The sequence below is a fragment of the Plecotus auritus genome (genome assembly GCF_963455305.1).
Source record: "Plecotus auritus genome assembly, chromosome: 2".
In the NCBI taxonomy this organism is placed as follows: Eukaryota; Metazoa; Chordata; class Mammalia; order Chiroptera; family Vespertilionidae; genus Plecotus; species Plecotus auritus.
Window position 1 is genome coordinate 175,531,149 of NC_137771.1, and position 13,358 is coordinate 175,544,506.

The window sequence follows — 13,358 nt, forward strand, 5'->3', positions numbered from 1 at the left end:
ACTCTATCTTAATAAAACTGGGGAAAATTCGTTTTAAGAAATCAGGAACAGGAGCCAAGGTTGCCAAGGCCTTTCCCGCGGGTGGTCCTGGGATTTGGCCTGAAGCAGTCTTTGCATCTCCTTGTGACTGATGTTGGAGGTGCTGCTCCCGACCCCTGCTGCCCACCATTTTACTACACGTGGCTTCTCCGTCTTGGCCCTTTTGTTCTCCCCTTCAGATGTCCCTGAAGTGAAACTGTGTGTCATCTTTATAAAGGAAACCACCCCGCTGTGGGTCAGAACTTCCCTCTCGCTGATGCAGGTCACGATGGGCCTTTCACACAGCACCTCAGGGCGTGTGAGGCATTTTCTCATCTCACATCCCGTTTTCCCCACAGCAGCCTGGGAAGGAAGAGCAGTGTGGGAAGTTTGTGCCATTAGAGAGGAGGAAAGAAAGTGTTTGGGGTGAAACACGGTGCTTGATTCAGAGTGTCAACAAACTCCTTAATTAACAAGCTATAAATATTGTGCAGGTTTTTAAAAAAGGAATAGAAAGGATGAGATTTTGAGACATACGGTGGAATGCTTAAAAGTCTGTAAAGTACCAGATCAAAAGGAAATCTGGGGGTCTTAATCCAGCATCTTGAAGGATTCAGGAATCTGGAGAAAGGGCTGAGGTAAGTTATTAAAGAGTCCAGAGATGAAACATAATTTTGGAAGGTATTTTGGGGAGCCAGAGAAGACTTAGCTAAAGAAACCAAATCCTCTCTGTCTCAGGACCCCTTGCTCTTAATTAACACAAACTAGAGGCCCAATGCATGAAGTTTCATGAAAGAACGGGCCTTCCCCTGGCTGTCAGCACCGCCTTTGATCCAGCCCAGAGCCACCTTTCTGCCTTCCCACACTGCCCAGAGGCCCGGAGCGGCTGGGGCAGTGCCTGCATATGCAAATTAACCCAACATCTTTGTTGGGTTAATTTGCATACTCACTCCTGATTGGCTGGTGGGCGTCACAAAGGTATGGTCAATTTGCATCTTACTCTTATTAGTGTAGACTGTCCTAAGGCAAGGTGATTTACACATCAAAGGCCAAGGTTTAGTATACAGAATCTATTGTCAGATTGGGGAACTGCCTGAGGCTGTTCAGGTGTTTGGCCAGTAGGAGGCAATAACATGTAGATTAAAATGCCCTCAGCTGTCTAGCAGCAAGCAATCATCTATGCAAATCTTTAGGTGTAGGGAAATGCCCTTATCCATTTCCAGCAGGCAATCCTCAAGGTTCCATCAACCTTTTGATGAAACTTCTTGCATCTATGTCATGCTGGAATTAGCTTCCGGCAGAAATCTGCTTAAAAAGATTGAGAGAACTGTAGCTGGTGCATCTCTGGCCAGTCTTAAAACTTTATAATCTGAAGAAACAAAAAACCTTTATACTCTATCCTGAGTGCAGTAACATCTTACCTCACCCATGTTGGGAAGTCACTGCTCCCCAAAGGTAGGAGGTGGGAATTGGTCTTGCTACACCTGACCAATCCAGCTCCCATAGTCTAAAATGTAAGCCTGGAAATTGACCATTTTCCAATGACTAAGACATACCTCAGTCTTCAGGAACAAAGGAAAAGTTACCACATGTTCTGTGGACAAGGGCTACAGCATGCCTCTTGGTTTCAGAAGCATGACAAAGTGTGTTTTTTAGAAAAGGGGTGAATTGAAGTACTATATAAGCTGTGGTTCACAAACGTGATGGTCCTCTTTAAGGATATGTGGAGATATTAATTACATTTTAAGGTAGAACAGCCATTTGCACAATTTGGAGTGTGTGTGTATATCTACGGGCTATTAAATACCTTCATACAGACTCTTGTAAAAATAGAACTATGGGTGATCTTTAGTTTGTTGTTGTTTTTTTGGGAAAAAAATCCTATACAAAAATGAACATATTTTGCTCTTGAAACGTGGGAACGACTATAAAATGTTATTTATTTTTATTTTGGGGGCTCAGGGAGAGACCTCGGTTGCAAAGATTTGGGTTAATTGTATTCAGGCACATTATCATCGTTTTAAATTTTAAAAGAAATCATGCTACTATCTCCACTAGAGGGCGCTGTTCTTAAGTTTTAGATTGCCTGTGATGCTGAAGATTTGGAAATAAGTGTAAAGGTTTCATTTCAACCCAGTTGGGGGGACTCTTAAGCTCCTTTATTTGTTTGCTTGTTTATTTGCTCGGCTTTAAGTAAACTTTTATTTTGGAATAATTTTACATTTACAGAAAAGTTGCAGAGGTAGTACAGAGAGTCCCTGTATATTTTGCCCAGTTTCCTCTAATGTTAACATCTTACAAAAAACCATGCTACATTTATCAAAACTAAGAAATTGACACCAGTACATTACTATTAACTATACTACAGGTTTTATTTAGATTTCACTAGTTTTCCATCCATATTCTTATTCTGTTCCAGGATACAATCCAGCATATCACATTGCATTTAGTAATTTTTTAAACAAACAAAACACTCACTCACTACGGTAACCATAGATTATCATTTTTTTTTTTTATCATTTTATGTGCCTCAGGCATGAAACAGCTCTGGCCACCGACACAGGCATCAAGCTAGGATGAACTAAGGACTGTACATCTGCTTTGCCCCTGATTGATTTAAGAGCAACACCACCAATCAGGTGTCTCCTTGCCCATTGCCAGGGGGTAGATTATCATTTATATTTTGCATGAATATCTGTATTTATTTGTAAATGTTATTTAACTTTTTGAACCCCTATGTTGTCATCAACATTTCTGTCTTTTGCAGTGTGTGTGTAACCATCATTTTTAGTAATTTTGTGTCTTCTCCAATTAATTTTTTTTTCTGTTTATAACCCCCATCAGGATGTCATTAAAATATGAATGCTATGGAATTATTACTAATTTTGTTAGGTATAATAATGATACTGTGCTTAGAATTTCTTTAAATGTCCTTATCAATGAGATACATATTGAAGTATTTACAGATGAAATTAGTTACTTTAAAATACTTCAGCCAATAAAAAAATTGAGGAGCTAGAGCAAATAAGACAGGATGTGTCCATAGGTGTTTATGAGGTTATTCTTTAGTGTAAAACTAAAAAGTCTTATAATTAAAAAGTTGCTTAAAATGGAAATGTAAAATAATTGAACAGTGGAACTTGGTTTTAATGTGACAATAATGCCAAATTCTGTGGACTGCTCAGATTGGCAGCTGTTCCACTTAATGGACATTCACAGATCAATATAACTGACATTTGTAGATTCATAGCTCTGTCAGAACATGTCTCCCAGGCACTGCATGCCATGCCAGAGGACAAGAGCAGGCTGAGAAGCCGCCCTTCAACTGACTCAGACATATTTGAGGCTTGGGGTGGAACCAACCGTGCAGTAAAGGCTGATTAAAAATGAATCTTGGCTGGTAGCAAATATCCCATATTTTCAAGGTGGGGATTTTATTTGCATCTCTCTTTCTTAGTTTTGTGGTTTTGAGTTGACTCATCTCCATCATGTGGTTAATAAATGGAAGATTTATTATCATTATTACACCTGGTAATAATAATTTCTAATAATAGTAATTTAAACATCTATATGGGTTATGATTTTTCCGAGGACCTGCAGCCCTTCATAATTATCACAATTATCCTATTGATCATTTAACTCAGTTGTAGCTGCTAGTAGCTGCTGCCTTCCTGCTTGCTGAAGTCAGCTCTCCCTTTGCCCTCAGAGCATCTGAGGGCCTGCCTCCTGGCTCGCTGAGCAGTCGGGACAGGTGCCAAGGTCTGCTGTGCTCTGTAACGGGGGTGGAATCCATCAAAGACTATTCTACGTCTCTTTTTATTCTGCAGCACAAGTATTGGGAGGCCCTAAGCTTGAAGCAGGTATGGACAGTTATGCTCTCTCTCTATTCCAGGAAGGACTTCCTGTGGCTTGACTTCAGTTCCTGTTTTTGTTAGGCACCCCTCCCCACCCCACCCTCACCCCCACCCCTCCTTGCATGGCTGGGACCATGCCATATTCCTTTAGGGGGAAAAAAGAATGTGAAAATGAGAGGCGAGTCTTATAGGATCAGGGGATTTTCCGGGTTCTCTCAGTTCAGAGTTCTTTCCGCTTTGTCCAAACCATCTAATAGCGACTCAAAGATGTGTAACCCGAGGAAGAAATGTGGCTTGGAAAAGAGGTGTATGAACAAGCAGAATAACCCCAGGTTGCTAATGGTAGTGGTGCTGGGAGTGGCTGCAGCAGTTGAGATAAACATTGTCATCCGGGACCTTGATCAGCTGGCTGCTGTCTCCATGCCACCCTGCCTCCAAGGGATGAATGAGCATGTTTTTTGACAACTACCTGTGCCTGTTGTCTCCCAGGATTGTTTCTGATAAGACAGTAGGCCATCTTTTGCTCAAATTCTCTTTATGTCTGGATTCCAGCAATGTTTTTATTCCTTAAAATGAAGTATTAAAATACATTATTCTGGGGAATCAGAAGAGATTTAAAATGTTTTTGACGGCCTAACCCACTTCAAAGAGTTCACTTGATCCAAGTGGCAGGCTGTCTCTGTCTGCCGGAAGCTGGATTGGTCAGGTGTAGCAAGAATTGGAGCAGTGGTTCTGAAACATCAGGGCCAAACCTTAGCTCTCAACCCAGAGAGAGGGCCTATGGTGGGTTACCAAGCGTCAGCCTTTGTACTGAGCACCCTGGGCCCTTCAGGTGAGGACACTCGGAACTGTCATCTAGAACGTGAGCCTCAGCTGGAAAACAGAATTCATCAAAAGGCACACTGTACATCCTCAGGAAACAGGCTCCGACTCCATTATGGGGCAACTAGACCCCAGAGGCTGAGGGGCTGGGAAGCTCTTTTATGTGGGATCTTTGATAAAGTCAGAAAGGAATTTGCTTAGACATGTCCCCTCAAATCTGCAGCCACAAGTGAATGAAAAGTAAGCACTGGGAGTGGCTGGCACAGCCCCAAACAGGTACAGGGGGCTGATCTGTACCAACCAAATCAGCTTAGTCCCTGGCCTGCACGGTTAATGGGGATGAGGTGGTCTTTTTAACATGATCCTGTTTTTAATCATCAAGTAGTAGAACTCATAATTCACTCATTAAATCAGTTTTTTTTTTCTTTCTTTCTAAAACAAAGCCATAATATGTGTTTTATATCTGGTATAGCGTGGACACTATCTGGCTCAGGGAACCTTGAAAACCTTATCCCAGATTTCCAGGAACTAGACGGATGGATTCAACTCAAATTTGAATATCTGGTGGAGCATTTTTCTTGGAGTGCATGTCCATTCCTGACTGTATTTTCTTGCCCAAATAGATAATCTGGCCCAGGCTGATACAGCCTACTTGGCCTTTGCTTGTTACTTTCTGGGTGTTTTGATGATGAGATCAAATATGACCTATGACTCAGAATCATCAGCCATAGAAACTCAGAAAGAAAAGAGATTATATTACCTAGTTACTGATCCAATATCCCAACTTACATCTGGAGAAACCAAGGCCGGGAGAAGAGAAAGCATGTTTGTGGCAAAAGGAAGACTTAAGCCCATCCCCCCACTTGCCTTCGTGGCTGCAAACACTAAGGGTTCCCTTCTCTTGGTCCACATGCAAAGTTCCCTCTCTCATCCATCATATCAGAGCAATAGGAAGACTGTAAATAGCTTCACCAGTTCTGTGTGCCCACCTCTTTTTTAACCTTTCCTACCCCTGCAAATTGCAATTTTCCATACTGGTCTGACAGCAATGAAATATTCATGGCTTGTGACTATGAGTTAGATTTCAAGTGTTTGTTTTTGACAAGTCTACTGATCTCCAGTTTAGAGGAAATACCATGGGTGGGGAGGAAGGACAGCCAGTGCCCTGCTCTTAAGGAGCTCATCTACCTGAGGACAAGGGAGATGCCCAGAGAGAGGGCAGGGCTGTCCATGCTCTGCTGCAAATGAGTGGTGCTGGCAGTACTCACAGAGAAGGGGGTGAGAGCTCAATGGGCATAAGCAGTCAGGTTAGAGTTCCTGGAACAGGAAGTACTCACCTGGACCAGAAAGAATGGGTTGTGTTAGCTTGGTCTTTTCCAGGAATGAATTAGGCGTGGATGTGGGCATTCTTAGGATAAAGAGAATATGACTCAGGCCTAACCAGTTTGGCTCAGTGCATAGAACATCAGCCCTCAGACTGAAGGGTCCTGGGTTCAATTCTGGTCAAGGGCACATACCTCAGTTGTAGGCTTCATCCTCAGTCCTGGTCGGGGCAAGTGTGGGAGGCAACCAATCGATATGTCTCCCTCACATGAGGTTTTCTCTCTTTCTGTCTTTCCCCCTCCCTTCCACTCTCTCAATGGAAAAATACTCTTGGGTGAGGATTAACAACAACAACAACAACAAAAGAGAATATTACTTAGTCTCACTAAAGAAGGACTTGATGACCACAGGGAAAAGGAGGGTGGGGCTGGTCTGTTCAGGGTGGCTGTCCATTAATTCCTTTATTTAAAATTATGCTTGTCCTGGTAGGTCCTGGAAACACAGGCCTGGTTACTGACCCTACTACCTGTTTGTCCTTGTGTATAACTGGGCCATAAGAACCAGGATTGGAGCTGTTGTTGGGGGACTGTAGGAACTAAGAAGAGTCTGTTCCACCAAGGAACCTTTTGTGTCTTTTCTCCACAGTGCGACCCTGAAGATATAAACCTTGAAGGGAATAAAGACAACGTGAAGATGCTTAGATCCCAGATGCAAAGGTGTCCTATGAGGCCAGTGGACTTGACTTCTGATGAGTAATACCTTTTGGAGCCACATCAGCATCTTAGACCCCAAAGTCAGCTGTCAGGAACTGAGCAGAGATCAACTAGCAATGACACCCATGGCAGGAGTTTAAGCTTCTGCTGGGTCTGCCCAAGAAAGTGTGGAACCAGGAGCTGCCACTGCCCTTGGCTGGTCTCTGCCATGGCTTGGAATGGAGCTAAGACTTTGGGTCCTATGCACAGACTTGACATGCCCAGAGTTTGTTCTGAAAATTTGTTCACAGAGCACTCTTGTGAAATATAAATCTTCATCCTCTTTTCCCTTTCCCTTTCTGACATGTTTTTATTGATTTTTTAGAGAAGGGAGAGAGATGAAAACATCGATGAGAAACATTGGTCGGCTGTCTCCTGCATGCTCCCCACCGGGGATCGAGCCCGCAACTGGGCATGTGCCCTGACCGGGATTCGAACCAGGGACCTTTTGGTACACGGGTCGATGCTCAACCACTGAGCCACACCAGCAGGTTCCCTTTGAATCAACCAGACTTTGCATATCTGCCAGGTTCCAGGAATGAGTTCATCTAACAAACAGCTAATGTGTTTGGATCTCAGTAGAGCCCATTCTGCAAGACTTGACTAAGCCTAGATGAGAGGGGTGGGCCCACATGCTGGATTCAATCACAGGGACCTGGCTCCTGCTTTCTGGTTACCCACTTGAGTTTTTTGCTGGAGGTTAAAGATAGGGCTGCTTGGCCAACCAAGTGTTTGTGAGGGCAAGCAAATAAATTGCTCTAGGTACCAGGGCTTGCTGCAACATGACAAAGTGCGTGCTGGGGCAGGGTTTGCAGGTGATGGGGACTGCTTCAGGAGGTAACTGAAAGCATGCAGAGGGTAAGAAGCATGACAGGAGGTGTTAAATTCAAATGCAGCAGTCCCATTTTAGGATTGTTTTGATATTGTGATCATGGGTGAGGGGAAGAATCGAGGGATTGGGACCAAGGTGAGAGGAACACTGGAGTGAATAAATCACGAATGAATTGAAGTATCTCACTGTGGAGCACAGAGACAGGTCTGAATCCCAGCACAACCGCAGAAGTCTGCCACAAGGGGAAGTGGGTGATGTGCCGAGAAACCCAGCTCTGCCTTTAGCTGGCCCCTGGCAGCCTGTGTGACTCAGCTATTGTTGCCCAGTTTCTCCTAGGGGTAGTGCAAGTACTGGCAGCAGGAAGAAGCTGCACCTCAGAAAAGCAGGTTGATCCCACAGATCTCTGCAGAGATCCTAACCCCCCTCTGAGCTAGAAATGAATGTAAATCCACCCAATTTACCCCCTCTATCCAACTGCTTTGGTCCCTGGTTGTCTTGTAGTGGAGTTTGCTAAAGTCAGTTTTGCATTGTCATCTTACACCACTGAAGCTGTACTTTGAGGGAAGATGAAGATTTGAATTGGTGGTGTGTGTATGGGGGGGGGGGGGGTCGGGAGGGGGGTTGGATTTCCAAAAGATGAAACCTAACAGAGGACTGGAAGCAGGGAAGGGTGGAATCTAGTCAAGGAAGGAGGAATCTGATGTGTCCAGAATGGGTGATGCAGTGTGGGCTACAGGGAATGGGTAAAGAGGCCGGCAAGCAACCAGACTGTGAAGGCTGGGGAATTCTGTGGCTAACTGGTAGCCATGGGAGATACCAGAGTAGGAAGATACACGGGTCAATGCTCAACCACTGAGCCACACCAGCCAGGCTCCCTCAGGTAGGCCACAGCTGATGGGTGAGTTTTTCATCTCCACGGCCACAACTTTTTAGGATGCAGAAATGTACAGTTATGGACAAAGTATGAACATGGGTAATGCATTTAATCCGAGTAGTAACAGCAGGACAGGAGAAGGGTTCATCTTTAGAAAGACAGAGACATGGGGATAGGATGACATCTCTGAAGTTTGCCTTCAGCACATAGCCCCTCTCTCAAGGGGATGCTGGCTCATGCTCCCTGAGGCACCAGGAATCGGTTGGATCCTGATGGAAATGTCCTTTCGCCCAAGAACATCAAAGAATCTTGCTATGTAGAGGAACATCTCACTATACGTTTCATTCAATTTTGCTGGGAATTTAAAACTGCTTTAAAAAATTGTTTTAAAAAATTATATTGCTGACTTTCAGCAGCACAAACTACTTGAGATTCAGGTTTGTTGACTCCCTAGATCCCTTCGTCCCAGCGTCTTCCTTCACAAACCAGTTCCTATCGTCATGGTCCAAGCTTGTCTCCAAGCTGAATGCTGTGTCTCTTCTTCCAGGGTGAACTATTAAACTGGGAATGTGGGGAGTGGTTTGGCCTCATTGTTCAATGAGAATCTGCCTGCTATGCAAAGCTCTGCAACTCTGGAGCTTCTGTAACAAGGTGCCAAACAAAATGCCTTTCTCCTAGTAGGAATGTCCCTGTCTCCACTGCAGCTGCACCCCTAGCTGTTAGGCCAGGAGGATAATGGAGGTACTTGCTCTGAAGACTCACTGAGCAGTGCAAGAGGTTACCCACACTGGGGAGAGCATGGGGAACAAACATGTTATCCTCTTCTGCCCACTCATCTGGAAATGAGACGATGTAATAGTGTTAGTTGTGCCGCCTATTATCTGCATGGCTTGGAGCCTGTTACCTAACCTTGGTGAACTCCTGAGGCAGACTGAGTATAATACCTATATGGAAAGCTTGTGGTGAAGACTGAGTGAATTAACAGCTATGAAATGCATAACACAATACCTGACTCAAACTAGACACCGAAGCAGGATATTTCCTTCCTCACTATACTTCCTGGCCACATATGCCCTGAAAGGCAGTTAGTAACCAATCAGGTTGGAAAGGACTTCAGTGATTTGAATCCCCTTGACAATAAGTGATTACCCATACCCTGAATAAAGATTTCACCCATTTTATCTCCCAAAGAAATTTGTACCATAAGGGAAAGCTTGGATCACTAGGTTTTCTTAGTATCCTTTCTAGATCCTGAAGAACCAATTCTCTTGTCTCCTGCCAGTACTTCATTATGATGACTAGATTTATGAACATCATCTGATGCCGCACTCGCATCATGTGTCTTACAATGGGGTATGAATTCCCAGAGTAAGGAGAGGCACTGTGCCAAGGAGCATGACTGGGCTCCAGCTCCTAAGTCCGATTCAGTGTGATCCTTGACAAGTCCTTTCCCTTTCTGGGTCACAGTTTCCTCAACCGTAAAATGAAAGGCCAGATTTCTTTCCTTTCCCCCCTTTTATGAATATGCTAGTGAATTTTTGTTTCCCACAAAAAACTGACATCTTTATAAACTCTCAAGAACCCAGTCTTTGCAATACCAGGAAGAAACCACAGCATTTGACATTTACAAATTTTGTAGATTCCTTTCAGTACTGAAAACCACAAACTCTAACACCTTGTTTCTAAACTTGGGGGTTCTGGTCACTTCATGCACTTTCCTAATATAATTTCTCTTACATTGAAAATATTTTCCACAGTTCGAGAAAAAGAAGCTCTAATCATTAAAGGGGAAAAAAAACACACCACATGTTTTGGCAGTGTTTCAAGACTAATTTCATAACACTTCTATTTATATAGTCTCCCCCGGTCCCTGTTCAGGTCTATGCTTTGGCAAAGGAGCCTGTGCCTTGAAGGAACCAAAGATTTGGTGTAATGTTGATGAAGATCTCCCGAAGAAGTTTACACGTCCATCCTGTATTATGCCAAGGGTAATCATTTGATGAAAGGTAGATTCATAGAGATAATGTTCCAAGCAATGGCGCTAAATCAAATGATCTATAGAACATCTGATTTGCTTTTTCTTTACTAACTCTGAAAGCCAAACAAGGCTCCAGGCATCCAAGACAGCGTCTTTTGGGCCCGGGCACTTCACTCAACAGCGCGTTAACTTAAATACCTTCAAGTTAACCTATCGCTTGGAGAACTCAGCATACCCTCCCGTTTCCGTTGGAAGGTTTCCACCAGCCGCCACTGGGCCCAGCACTTCTCTCCCAGGTCCTCAGGGCCTGCAGCTGTGGTTGCAGCGGGGTGCGCCTGCCCCCCTCTTCGGCCTCCATTGGGCTCACCCACGACTGTAAGACGGGGCAGTAAGTGATCTCCTCAAGCTGCGAGGGGGTGGCCCCCACTCTAGGCACCTTCAGAACTGAATCCTGGCTCCTGCTGCCTACCTCTTCTTTCTCAGAGAAGATGCCAAACTCCAGCGTCCTGCGGTCCATTCAAACCTCCCTCGCAGACTTCCGGGAAATGCGCGGCTCCGCGCGTGCGCACTCCGCCGCCGAGTCGCGCGAGTCCCGCAGGCCGCCGCCGGGGGCGCTGCCGAGCGGAGATTCCTGCCTGGGCGGGGCCCGGGAGAACTGCTATATCATTGCCCCAACAGCCCTCTATGTTAATTTGAGCACTTAACGTACAACAGTGTTTTGCGCTGGTTTTCAAATTCACATACTGCTCTCGCTCTCAACTTTTAAAATACAAATAGCAAAAACATTTGAACTTGGAACAAATATTTACGTTATACAAAACAAATTAATATTTACGTTATACAAAACAAATTAATATTTACGTTATAAAAAACAAAACCACTAAGACTACCAGTGAACAGCATGCCCCACGCTATTTTCCTTTCTGAGTAAACAACTATTTCTTTGGATATCTTTTCCCATTTAAATTTTGTGGAACCAAGGATAAACTACGTAAAGTCTTCCAGCAATGAGTTGTTCAAATATGTCTACTAGGGCAAGAGTAGCGAATAAAAATTTACAACTACACACAAAGTCCACCTTCCACTTGCTAAATTAAGCAGTTATTCATAATTCAAAGTCCCCTTCCATTTTCACCTTGAATATTTTCTCAAAATAGCTTACCTTAATTTGAGCTGCTTTAGTTTGAATTTCTAATCCATTAGAACGCTACCTGGTGGAAGGCACAGGACACTAGGGCACAAATAATCTAAATGGAGGATCCCAGCCCCGGGATGGTCTAAAGCTTGCAGGACGAATCAAGTTTAAGTTTACTCAAGAAACAGAGCCGTGCCAGGTAGCTCAGTTGGTTAGAGCGTCATCCCGATATGCCAAGGTTATAGTTTCAATCCCCAGTCAGGACACATAAAAGAATCAACCAATGAATGCATAAATAAGTGGAACAACAAATTGATGTTTCTCTCTCTCTTCCTCCCTCTAAAAAAAAAAGTCATCAATTAAAAAGTTTTTTTAAAAACAAAAGAAAGAAATGGATTGATAAACACCTTTTCTGGCCCCAGGCAGCACCAGGGGAGCTGGGTGGAGTCTGAGAGTGGTGGTTTCATTTCTTGAGAGTGATAATAGTATATGGTTGTATAGGAGAATATTCTATTCCTGGATATAAAGCCAAACTATTGAGGAGACAACTTATGATTTGGCAACTTATTTTTAAAATAGGGGCGCAGGGCACGAATTCGTGCACTTTGAAAGGAACTGTGGGCCGACAGGCTGCGGTGGGCAAAGGGGCAGGTCTCGGCCCATCCTCCTCGCCCCTGCCCGACCCCTCCCACCACAGCCCTCAGTCCCCTGGCTGCCAGCATCCCGGCTCCTGCCACCATTCCCATGCACTGATGGCTCCAGAGGGCGGTCGCCAGCAGTGGGTGTGAGTGGTGGCTGCCAGCCTATCACCCCTCAGGAGCAGGGGAAGCTGGAGAAGCCCTGAGGGGCGATCAGGGCTGGCAGCCACTGCTAACACCAGCTGACGGTGCCAAGAGATCAGGGCCAGCACTGGGTGCCGGCAGCAGGTGTGAGCAGTGGCTCCAGCTCCAGCGCCATCAGTGGGTGCGAGCGGGGCGGGCGAGGCGGGAGCTGGCAGCAGGTATGAGTGCCAGGTGGGACCGTGGCACGTGAGAGCAAAGAATTTTCAGTAACCACCAGAGACTTTTCCCGATGACAGCAACCAGTGCTCCACCTTGGTCTGGTGCCCTGCTCACCTGCTCCACCATCCCGCTGCAGCTGACCCCTGCCATGTTCCATACATGCCCCCTGGTGGTCAGCACATGTCATAGCAACTGGTTGTTTGGTTGTTCTGCTGTTTGGTCTTGGTCTATTTGCATATCAGGGTTTTATATAGAGAGATGGCTGGGTGGGGGAGGGGATATATATTTGTGGGAAAGGAACAAACTTCCTCTACCCTCAAGGTTCTTCTGTCTGGTCTAATAATCAAATAGACATGAGACAGATTAGCAAGAGAAAATAACCAAATTTAATACATACATATGTATGGGAACCCACATACATGAGAGTCAGACCCCACATGAGGAGAGGTTCAGAGATAAAAAGGAAACATGGGTATAAGACATCTTGAGCTAGGGATGAGGTAAGGTGCCTTGGGAGCTTCAAGGGACCACTGCAGGGTAATAAGAACAGACACTTAGTAAATAAATATTTTCCCAGCCCATAGATGGGTCAAAAGAAGTTATCTCTGATAATCTCATGGTCAAGGTCTATAATTCAAATTCTTCTAGGTAGTTTGGGGGGTAGGGGTGAGGGTGGGGGTAGAATTTCTCTTGAGCCTATGACTAAAGTTGCCTTTAGCTCAAAACAATCTGCATAACACAGAGGCATATCTTGGGGTGACTTGTTCTG

General features: G+C 44.7%; 1 protein-coding gene across 2 annotated transcripts in view; it reads left to right on the forward strand.

Moving 5' to 3' along the window:
- Positions 1–7,061, forward strand: part of TMEM44 (transmembrane protein 44) — a 30,337-nt gene extending 23,276 nt beyond the window's left edge. For both annotated transcript variants that reach the window (XM_080654854.1, XM_080654856.1), the window contains one exon: positions 6,663–7,061. In XM_080654854.1, the coding sequence (XP_080510980.1) occupies positions 6,663–6,773 (111 nt within the window). In that variant the 3' untranslated portion in view covers positions 6,774–7,061. The remainder of the gene's footprint in view (positions 1–6,662) is intronic.
- The last annotated feature ends 6,297 nt before the right edge of the window (positions 7,062–13,358 follow it).